General features: G+C 42.8%; 1 protein-coding gene across 2 annotated transcripts in view; it reads right to left on the bottom strand.

The window, feature by feature from the left end:
* The window catches only part of PRKCQ (protein kinase C theta), a 242,426-nt gene that overhangs the window by 56,686 nt on the left and 173,672 nt on the right, over positions 1–12,068 (bottom strand). For both annotated transcript variants that reach the window (XM_073652454.1, XM_073652453.1), the window contains 3 exons: positions 10,700–10,805; positions 10,349–10,509; positions 7,334–7,507 (listed from right to left, as the gene is read on the bottom strand). In XM_073652454.1, coding sequence (XP_073508555.1) covers positions 7,334–7,507; positions 10,349–10,509; positions 10,700–10,805 — 441 coding nt within the window. The remainder of the gene's footprint in view (positions 1–7,333; positions 7,508–10,348; positions 10,510–10,699; positions 10,806–12,068) is intronic.

Genomic DNA, 12,068 nt, shown 5'->3' with positions numbered 1-12,068 from the left:
AAGAGTCGGTTATTTAATCTGACAATTCCCAAGAGGGAGGCTTTGAAGGAATACCTTCAGACTAGTTTAGCTGCAAGTCACATAAGACCCTCTAAATCTCCTGTGGCGGTTGGGTTCTTTTTTGTCAAAAAGAAGGATCGGGGTCTTAGGCCATGTCTGGATAATCAGGAGATTAATAAGATCACTGTACGCAATCCTTACCCATTATTACTTATTCCGGATTTGTTTAACCAATTGACCGGAGCTAAATGGTTTTCTAAGATTGACCTTCGTGGGGCATATAATTTGCTGCAGGTGAAGGATGGAGATGAATTGAAGACAGCTTTTAACACCCTGGAAGGTCATTTTGAGTGTTTAGTGATGCCTTTTGGGCTTACTAACGCCCCTGCATTTTTAAAAAATTTCATCAATGACATTCTGAGACCCTTGATCGGTAGGAGTGTTGTTGTTTATCTGGATGACATTTTGATTTATTCATCGGATCTTGAGTCTCATTGGCAGAGAGTCCACGAAGTTCTTCAGATACTGAGAGAAAACACACTCTTTGCTAAATTGGAGAAGTGTCAGGTTGCTGTCCATAAAATTTGTTTTTTGGGTTACTTTGTCCCTTGTGATGGTTTTGAGATGGACCTGGTGAAAGTTCAGGCTGTGCTGGAGTGGCCGAGGCCAGAAGGTTTGAAGTCCGTACAGAGGTTTTTGGGGTTTGCCAATTATTACAGGAAATTCATAAAGAATTTCTCTGTCATCGCTAAACCCATTACTGATCTCACCAAGAAGGGTGCTAATACAGTCCAATGGTTCACTTAGGCTATTGAAGCTTTTGAGTATCTCAAGGAGAGGTTCAGCTCTACTCTTGTTCTTATTCAGACGGATGAGACCAAGCCATTTTTGTTTGAGGTGGAAGACTCATCTATAGGCGTAGGGGCAGTTCTGTCCCAGGAGGGAGAGGATGGGGTGCATCCCTGTGCTTTCTTTTCAAAAAAATTTTCTGAGAGAGAGCTCAACTATGATGTTGGGAATCGTGAGTTGTTGGCTATTAAACTCGCTTTCGAGCATTGGCGACATTTTTTGGAGGGGGCTCGACATCCTATACAGGTTTTCACTGATCATAAGAATTTGATTTATCTGGACACAGCTAAATGTTTGAATGCCTGTCAGGCTAGGTGGGCACTGTTTTTTGCCCGGTTCAATTTTTCCGTAACCTTTGTCCCAGGGACAAAGAATGTTAAGGCTGATGCCTTGTCTCGTAGTTTCTCTCCAGCTGTGAATGCTGAGAGGGAGGAGTGTATTTTGCAGAGAGGGGTGGTGGTGGCCGCATTGGATTCAGAGTTGGAGAATAGCATCCTAGGAGTTCAGAGTGCGGCACTAACTAACACTCCGTGTGGTAAATTGTTTGTGCCCAGAGCCTTGAGGAGAGCGTTGCTTGTTGAATGTCATGAGTATCGGTTGGCGGGTCACCCAGGGATTTCGGAAACTAGGAAGTCTATCGATCGGAGTTTCTGGTGGCCTGGGTGGCAAAGAGAAGTCATCAAGTGGGTGCGTCAGTGTTCTGTGTGCGCCAGATCGAAGGCCTCTCACGCTCCGGCTGCAGGGTTGTTGTGCCCCTGGGAAGTTTCTAGTTCGCCATGGACGCACCTTGCCATGGATTTTATCACCGATCTGCCTGTATTGGAGGGTTTTTCTGTCGTCTGGGTTGTTGTGGACCGGTTTAGTCATCTGGTTCCGTTTAACAAGTTACCTTGCGCCAAGACCCTTGCTAAGGCTTTTGTGAAGGAGATTGTCAGGCTCCATGGTATTCCCACGGACATTGTTTCCGATAGAGGACCACAGTTTGTGGCTCGCTTTTGGCGAGCTTTTTGTGACAGATTGAAAATTCATTTGTCATTCTCATCGGGGTATCATCCAGAGTCCAATGGACAGACTGAAAGGAAGAACTAGGATGTTGAGCAGTTTTTGAGATATTTTGGGGCAGATAATCAGGAAATGTGGTCAGAATTTCTACCACTTGCGGAGTTTGCCCCTAATAATCATACTTCTTCCTCGGCTGGGTGTTCTCCTTTTTTTTGTTGTACTGGCAGGTATCCATCTTTTGGTCCATTTTCCAAAGTTGGGGCTGCTGTGCCGGATGAGGACAATTTTTCTGGTGATTTGGAGAGGGTTTGGACCAGTGTATGCCTGAATCTTAAAGAGGCTAACAGGAGATCAAAAAGAAATTTTGACAAAAAAAGAAAGGAGTCCTTGTTTGCTGTTGGGAACATGGTTTGGTTGTCCTCTAGGAATCGTCGTTTGAAAATTCCTTCTAAAAAACTGGGGCCTAAATTTGTGGGTCCTTTTAAAGTGGTTCAGATTGTCAACTCGGCAGCGGTGAGGTTGGGCATTCCCTCGTCCTGGAGGATTAATTCTGTGTTTCATGTGTCGTTACTTAAGAAGGCAGACACGCCTGATAAGCAGGTGAAGTCTACTGTCCCCCCTGTTGATGAGGACGGTGAATTTGAGATTTCTCGCATTTTGGATTCCAGGTGGCATAGAGAGAGATTACAGTATCTTGTGTCCTGGAGAGGTTTTGGCCCCGAGGATAATTCCTGGGTGAAGGCCGAGGACGTCTCGGCCTCAAGGCTAATTAAGGCTTTTCAGAGGAGATTTCCTGGTAAGGCTCGGCCTAGAGGATCCGGAGGATCCTCGTAAAAGGGGAGGTACTGTTATAATCAGTGTTGTTATGCTTGTGCTCTGGCTAAGTTGCCTTGTTAGTTCTTTGTGCTTAGGACAATTGATATCCTGGGACTTCTTGTTCTACCAGTTTTGTTTCCTTTAATCTTCGCTTCTGCAACTAACTTTTCTTTAGGAGGTCACCTGTTTTTGCTCCCAGTCCTTAGATCTTTTAGGGATACCCTTTCCCCTTCCTTCAGGTCTTCGTTTGAGTTCAGTGCAGGATCGTTGGTGGGGCTATTCACAAGGAATAGGGCACCCATCCCAGCATAGGATTTTAGCGGAGTCTCAATGCAGGGACAGATGTTCGATCCTATTCCTTAGTTCTTAGTTGCAGAACATAACACAGAGGGCCTCCTGAAAAAAGGTTCCCATTATTAGGAAGTGGGTCTCCTCTAGTGTTGGCCTATGCAGTGAATGCAAGAGTTGCCAAAAATTTGGAGGCACTCCAATGCCCCTTGGAAAATATGTGGAGGTCAGAGGGCCTCCTGAAAACAATGTTCCCATTATTAGGAAGTGGGTTTCCCATTGTGTTTGCCTATGCAGTGAATGCAAGGGTTGCCAAAAATTTGGAGGCACTCCAATGCCCCTTGGAAGAGTTGTGGAGGGCCTCATAAAAAAATGTTCCCATTAGAAAGGAGCGGGTCTCCTATACTTGTAATGCCCATGCACTAAGTATATGGGCTGACAAACATTTACCCCTGGGGGGTATACATGAACATACTGTATAATTTTTTTTTACGGGCATTATAAACACCCTTTAAAAAATTATGTGGGTGTTGCATCACGGACCACGGTCACCCTGGTGATATGGTGGTGGAGGATGAGGATGAGGAGAAGGAGGAGGACAAGAGCAAATAGCCTAAATCAGGAAGCGTATACTCATGTGTGGGTGTGAAAAGGTGCATGGGAATACTCCTCCCAATAAAAGACACTAGATTTGAGTTTATGTTATGTTGCTATCATTCGGTGGTGTTGAGAAGTCTGGCCCAATCCAGCTCTGGTTCATTTTTATAAGAGTCAGCCTGTCAGCATTTTCAGTTGACAGGTGGAAGCGCTTATCAGTTATAAGGGCAGGCCAGGACCTCCAAGGCGTAGAGAGCCAGTTCATTCCACGTATCCAGCTTGGATACCCAATAATTATAAGGCACAGCGGAATCACGGAGGACGTTGGTATGGTCGGCAAGGCACTACCTCAGCATCTTCCCAAACTTTGCACTCCTTGTGAGAGTACCACGCGCTTCAGGGCCTGTGCGATGGGAGGAGCTGAGAAAATTCTCCCAGAACTTTGACCGTGTTCCCCTGCTCCTGCTAGATTGGAGTTGTGTCTCTCTCGCCTGTAGTCCTTGGTTGTCCAACGAACTGTGACCTCTGCCGCCAGCGTTTTCAGATTGGAATTTTTTAATAGTTCTGCAACAAGAGCCTTCTGGTACTGCCCCATTTTTGAAGACCTGTCCGCCTCAGGAATAAGAGATATAAAGTTCTCCTTGTAGCGTGGGTCTAGAAGTGTCACCAACCTCTTTGTGAGCAGAGAGCATTTCAGAAGACAGAGAAGCGGGATGGTGACGCTAATTATGGCATCATCGCCGCTCACCATCTTGGTGGAGTCCTCAAAGTTTTGGAGGATGGTACATACGTCTGACATCCATGTCCACTCCTGAGGTCTTATGTGTGGAGTCTGAACTGAATACCGACGGTCTTGTTGATGCTGGTAGTCAACAACTGCCCTCTTCTGCTCACAAATCCTTCCCAACATCTGCAGTGTAGAGTTACAACGCGTGGGGACATTATACACCAGTCTGTGAGCCAGAAGCTGCAAACTCTGCTGGAACATGGCAAGGGCAACGGAAGCTGTAGGTGACTTTCTAAAATGGGCACACAGGCGGCATACTTTAACAAGCAGATCCGGCAGCTCCGGGTAGGATATGAGAAATCGTTGAACCACGAGGTTAAGCACATGGGCCAAGCATGGTATGTGTGTGAGCTCGCCTCACCTCAGAGCTGCCACCAGGTTCCGGCTGTTGTTACACACGACAATGCCTGGCTGTAGGTTCAGCGGTGTGAGCCGCAGATCTGCCTGCTCTTTCGGAGCTGTCCACAACTCTTCAGCATTGTGCGGTTTGTCACCTAAGCATACTAGCTTCAGCACAGCCTGCTGCCGCTTGGTCGAGGCAGTGCTGCAGTGCTTCCAGCTTGTGACTGATGTGGTCATTTCGGAGATGGAGGCTGAAGAGGAGGAGGAGGCTGAGGAGGATGAGGTGCAGGAGCTGTAGACTGTGCGGGCAACCTTGACTGACCTAGGGCCCACAATCCTTGGCATTGGGAGGATGTGTTCCGTCCCAAGGTCCGACTAGGTCCCGGCTTCCACTATGTTAACCCAGTGTGCCATCAGAGAGATGTACCGTCCCTGCCCACAAGCACTTGTCCACGTGTCCGTTGTTAGGTGGACTTTCCCGGTAACTGCATTGTTGAGGGCATGGCTAATGTTTTGGGACGCGTGCTTGTGTAATGCGGGGACCGCACACCGGGAGAAATAGTGGCGGCTGGGGACCGAGTACCGAGGGACGGCCGCCGCCATCAGGTTGCGGATTGCTTCCATCTCCACGAGCCTAAAAAGCAACATTTCGAGTGCAAGCAGTCGCAAAATGTGGGAATTTAGTAGTGTGGCCTGTGGGGCGTTGGCTGCGTATTTGCACTTGCGTTCAAAGGACTGGGATATGGACAACTGAACGCTGCGCTGGGAAAAGGACGTGGACGTGCTTCCTGATGCTGCTACTTAAGAGTGTGCAGCGACAGGTGCAGGGCAGGAGACATCTTCGCATGCGCCAAGGACAGGGGATTGGCTTGCATGCACAACAGCGGAAGAAGCAGTGGTGCCACCCGTAGACACTGTTCCTGGACCCTGGGTTTCGGCCCACAACGTCGAGTGCTTTGCTGCCATGTGCCTGATCGTGCTGGTGGTGGTCAGGCTGGTAGTTTTGCCACCCCTGCTGATGCTGGCCTGGCAAGTGGTGCAAATGGCCTTTTTGGGGTTATCGACAGAGTTTTTAAAAAACAACCAGACTCGGGAAGACCTAACAGTTGTACTGGCAGCTTCCTTCGTGTTGGTGTTACGGGGAATGGTTGCCTGCCTTCTGTCTGCGGCCACCACACTGCTTCTTCCTGCCTGTTGGGGTGCTCTGCCTCCCTTCCCCTGTGTCCTGCTCTCCTTGCTCTGCATGTCCTCCTGCCAGGTTGGGTCAGTTACTATATCATCCACCACCTCATCTTCCACTTCCGCACCCTGGTCCTCCTCCTGACTTTCAGGCAATTGTGTCTCATCATCATCCACCTCTTGTGATACTTTCCCACCGTCGCCTTTGTGTGAATGTGGGAATCGCTAAATGCGATCTCCTCTTGCCCAACTTCAAGTGAACCGGGCAAGAGGCCCGAATCTATAAATTGAAAAGTCAACAGCTCTTCGGAGTGTCCAAGTGTTGGATCAGTTGTCTCTGGGCACTCGGCATGGTGGGAGGAAGGAGGTTCAGGGTGAGGAATATGTGGTCCAGACTCACGGCTACTGAGACTTGACCGTGTGGAAGACAGGGTGGTGGTGGTTGTGGCTAAGTGACTGGAAGCATTATCTACTATCCAACCAATAACCTTTTCACACTGCTCTGTGTTCAATAGTGGTGTTCTGCAGTACCCTATTAATTGGGACAGGAAGGTCGAGCGAGAAGATGTGGGTGTTTGTTGTGGCACAGTTTCAGCTTGCCCACGGCTTGGCCTCTGCAGGCACCATCACCATCACGTCCAGTTCCCTGTCCCTTGCCATGTACCTTGCCCATTTTAAATGTAGGACAATATCTTCCACGCTCACTACAAATGGCGGATCGCAGATTTCAAGGTATCATTTTATTCAGCTTCCTATGACCTACATGCCCATATAGACGGTTTAGGAGGGCTGATCCTACTGACAGATTCCCTTTAAAGTTATTTTTACAGAGCAATGCTCTATAACTACTATTAAATAATTATTGTGTTTGATTGCAATTACTTATTCTAGTGATGCATATATGTTTCAATAGCCTATTGGGGATGAAGTGAAATATGGGAGCATTGAGGAACATAAAATCTGACCACTCTTGTGCCAAGCGAATCCAGCTCTGTATAGATGAAAGTGAGGATTTTAGTTTAGTTATGGAAAACTTACGAATTTCTGCTTATTTGTTTTTCAGAACAGTCAATAAAATCATATGTAAAATAAGTCTACTTGATGGGTAGAAATTCTGTAACTATGGACTCCTAAAAATATATATTTGGTGAAACAACTACGGATCCATATGTAATTTTTATTTTTAAAAGAGTATCCCCCTACATCTAACATCACAGTACACTTTAGTGCTTTGTGCATTACTACATTTAATAAATCTACATAATAAGTATACTGGTGTAGCGTGTAGGAAAGTAATAGAAGATGTACCATAAAGATGGGAACTGAATACGGAGACCTCAGATAATAAACTCTATTTTTGCCTCACTTGACCAAAACATTACGTTAATTTCTGTGTCTTTTAAGAGGATGATGTAAACAGGTGACATTGACAAAGAAGAACCTTGTCATACTGGATTATTAAAGTGCTGGTACCTTTGTCTGAAATGTACAGTACAGGTGTGTCAGGAAAGGGTGTTCCCATGCAAGAGAAAGGACTCTTTTCTCTACCATTGTGCATTCAACATCATCATCCATGAGAACTACATCTTTCTTCAAAACTTTCATTGCAAAGAACTGGTTAGTCTGCTTCAGTTCTGTGAGGAAAACCTAGAGAAATTGAAGATATACAGAAATAAGAGGATTCATTTCACTAACCCATTTAAAACAAAGCAAATTACTTCTAGCCTAACCCTACAATAATATGACTTGTGCGTGCTGTGCCAGTTTACGGAAAAGAGGCAACTGAAATCCTTCCGAATTCTTCTTTTTGGTAAAGATTAAGATAACATATGTTTAGTATCGGCTTGAATATCTTCTTCTTATTATTATTATTTCTTAATACTGTTTTTTCATGTGCTGGATCTGCTTTGCCAAGAAGGTTGCTTGTGATCAATACTTTATCCATACTTCAAGGTATCTTACTCTTCCTTTCCCTGTATTAATATGGCCTATGATCCCTTGGGACTAGCTGATACATCTGTTGAACACACATGCAATTTTTTCCTCAGATGCGTATCATAAAAGAATGCATATACTTAGAGCTATTTAATGCAAAGGAAAAGGAGAAAATAAAAAAAAAATGTTCTATTGAAATTTGCCTTGATTTGTTGCCTGAAGTACTACAGAATACCGATATCGTGCTACTTTAATAAATCCATTGAAACTTTTAAAGTCAGTGCATATTGTTTGTAAGGCATCAGTCTCTTTATTTTATTCTCTTAGTAGCCAATATGATTCTTACTGTAATATTAAAGAAGCACTCCTCCCATAAAAGTTTTTATCCTCTTAATATATTGCAGTCATCATATTACATAGCACTGTTTACTTACAATTGCTCATTTTGCCTTTCTACCCAGCTAATTCTTCTCTTTTCAGTTAGGTCTATGACATCACGTGATTAAAAACTGACCAGCTGAATCCTTCTAAGCTCTGGGTAGAAAAAAAGAAGTCTATTTTCTCTGCATGAGTCAGAACTATAACTAAAATTCTACATCACTGCAAAGTCCCTGTCAGCCCAGCTCCACCCCCTCTTCAACTCCTGACCCAGTTGCTTCGCTCCTCCCTCTGCCAGGGACGTTACAGTGATGTAGAATTGTAGTTCTAATGATGATTCATGCTGGAAAAAGTGATTTCCTGTCTCTACATAGTGCTTAGACGGATTCAGCTAGTCTGTTTTTTAATCACGTGATATCATAGACCTAATGGAAAAGTGAAGAATTAACTAGGTAGAAGGGCAAAATGACCAATTGTAAATACACAGTGCTACAGCGGCATATAAAAGTTTGGGCACCCCTGGTCAAAATTACTATTGTGAACGGTTAGGCAAGTTGAAGAGGAAATTATCTCTAAAAGGCCTAAAGTTAAAGATGACACATTTCCTTTGTATTTTAGGCAGAAAAAATATATTGTCATTGTTTACATTTTAAAAATGACAAAAAAATGAAAATGGACCGAAGCAAAAGTTTGGGCACCCATGGAGATTTGTGTGCTCACTTAACTTTGATAAAGATTTCAGACCTTAATTAGCCTGTTAGGGTTATGGCTTGTTCACTATAATCATTAGGAAAAGCCAGATGAAGCAAATTTCCCAGCTTTATAAAACCAAGCCTCCTCTAACCTTGTGCCAAAAAACTAAAGCCATGGATTCTTCTAAGCAGCTGCCTAGCACTCTGAAAATGAAAATGGTGGAGGCTCACAAAGTAGGAAAAGGCTATAAGAAGATAGCAAAGCGTTTTCAAGTTGCCCTTTCCTCATTTCGAAATGTAATTAAGAAATGGCAATTAACAGGAACAGTGAAGGTCAAGATAAAGTCTGTAAGACCTTGCAAAATTTCAGTGAGAACTGCTTTTAAGATTGCTAGAGTCAAATCAGTACCCCCGCTTGACTTCAAAAGACCTTCAGAAAGATTTAGCAGACTCTGGAGTTGTGGTACATTGTTCTACTGTTCGGAGACACCTGCAGACACCTGTATAAATTTGGCCTTTGTGGAAGAATAAATAGAAGAAACCTCTCCTGCGTCCTCACTATAAAATTCAGAGTCAGAAGTATGCAAAAGAACATCTAAACAAGTCTGATACATTTTGGAAACAAGTCCTGCGGACCGATGAGGTTAACATAGAACTCTTTGGCCACAATGGTCAAAGGTATGTGTGGAGAAAAAAGGGCACAGAATTTTAGGAAAAGAACATCTTGCCAACCATTAAGCATGGGGGTGGATCATTCGTGCCTTGGGGTTGTGTTGCAGCCAATGGCACGGGGGAACATTTCACGGGTAGAGGGAGGAATGGATTCAATGAAATTTCAACAACTTCTTGATGCAAACATGACACAATCTGTAAAAAAGCTGAAGCATTTACAAGCTGTGATACTTTCAAAAGGGGGTGCTACTAGATACTAGCCATGCAGGTTGTCCAAACTTTTGCATCGGCCCATTTTCCTTTTTGTAAATTTTAAAATGTAAAATATGAAAGTATATATAAATTTTTAAGCCTAAAATACAAACAAAATGTGTCATCTTTAACTTTAGACCTTTTAGAGATCATTTCTTCAACTTGCTTAACTGTTCGCAACAACAGTAATTTTGACCAGGGGTGCCCAAACTTTTACATGCCACTGTATATAACATGATGACTGCAATATATTAAGAGGATAAAAACTTTCTTGCCAGTGCTTCTTTAATATAATTTACAATATAAATATTGATATTCCAGAACAAGATGGTATTTAAAATAACTATAGAAACTCAGAGACTGAAGAAGGAAACACTGCTACCCAAGTAATAATTTTAAACTGGATATTTGAAGAGCTGCATCCCCTTCCTTCTGCTGATGGGGGTCAGACCCCCACTAATAAAATTGATAAACTTTGCTAAGGACATGCCATTATTATAAAACTCACAACCTCGCCTCCCCATCAACTATAGAGGATTAGTGATCTATGAAGTGTTACCTTTCCAAAGCTTCCCTTTCCAAGCATTTTATGCAATACAAAGTCATCAAATGTCACTTTAATGTGACTGCATGGCTCTTCTATCCTCAGTTCCGGCCCAACTGTGTTCTCTGCATATTTTGGCTCTTCTACTGGTGACTCCCAAGAAATGCCTTGAGACTCTGGTATATACAGATTTAAAGATAAGAAAATGTGGTACGTAGGTCAATAATAAAAATAGAGTATATAAATAATAAGTATAAAATAGACACTGTATCAGTGCACATTTCATTCCAATACAAACATAATGGAAGAAGTCAATCACATTGCTAATCACACTGTATGTGGCTTGTACATCATCATGCTTTGTACCTTTCTTCACAGATATTACTACAGCGTGATCTTGAAATGTGCTCCTGTCACCAACTTCAATAGGCCCCTCTCTGTAGATATGTTCAGATTCTCTCTGTCGCCTACCCTAAAATCGGAACAAAAGCACAACACCAAATATTTATAATTAAGCAACCTCTCTTTAAAGGGAATCTCTCACCAGGTCTTTGCCATCTAATCTGAGATAAAAAAGACATACTCTGATTCTTGTGATGTGTCACTTACCAGGATGCTTGCTATAGTTTTAGTAAAATCCATGTTTTATAAGCAGGAGATTATCACTAGAGTAAATCGGCTGCCAATTAATCTTCCATATTCATGACCTACGTAAAACTTCGCCCTCACCACTGATTTGCAGCTGTCTGCCTATGCACAGTGTACACAGAAAGCTATCAATCAGGGTCTTTGCTCCTACATCATTCTGTTCTCAGATGGGGTAGCAAAAACCTGGTGACAGATTCCCTTTATATGATTGTAAAGGCAACCCAGATTTGTAAAGAAGATCCCAAGAGTGCTGAATTGATTGGCTCACAAACTAACATTATCATAAGGTATCATAAAAGCTATTTTTTTGTGTTATGCAGTGTGCATTGTGAACATATATACAGCATTGCAGAATGCTGTCACATTGGACTCACAGGTGTTGGCCCTGTTATATGGGAAAACCTGGTGACAGGTTCTCTTTAAATGCTTAAGAAATGTACAACGTACTATAACGATTCTCCTTCTTCAAAGCACCACCAATGAAATCGAACAGATATCCACAATGGGATACAAGTGGTGATTATTTTCTTTCCATTTTCTATTGGGATTTTATTTGGTTCTTATTTCCATATTTTACAACTAATTATATACATATCCTTTAAACCAGGTATCTAATCAGACATATCAAAGACTGTGTAATTAATGAAATGTGTGATTTAGCCTGCATTATAAATGGAAGACATGACACTAGTGTGAACACTGCTTATGTAATTTGTTATACATGGGATGAAATCAGTTTCAGTTTTAGAAAGTGAGAAATTACAATAAATGGGAATCTGAAGCTTTTCACATTCCGTTCACACTGGTTTAGAAGCCATTATTTTTTCCTTTGGTAACGCTAACTAGCGGAAACTAAACTTTCCTTGTGGATGTTTCTCCTTCCCTCTTCTGGGAAGTATTCTTGTTTTTGTGTAAAAAGTCAGGCTATAGATTATAATGTACCGTTTGGTTTAGATCATATTTGGCCTAATGAAATTAGAGAGACGGAAATGTAGTATGTAGATCAATGATGAAAATAGAGTATATAAATAATAAGTATAAAATAGACACTACAGTATATCAGTGTACATTTCATTTCACTACATGA

The sequence above is a fragment of the Phyllobates terribilis genome, unplaced genomic scaffold (genome assembly GCF_046119375.1).
Source record: "Phyllobates terribilis strain yellow unplaced genomic scaffold, ASM4611937v1 Scaffold_11__3_contigs__length_659146591, whole genome shotgun sequence".
In the NCBI taxonomy this organism is placed as follows: Eukaryota; Metazoa; Chordata; class Amphibia; order Anura; family Dendrobatidae; genus Phyllobates; species Phyllobates terribilis.
This window is presented reverse-complemented; position numbering and strand designations above follow the sequence as displayed.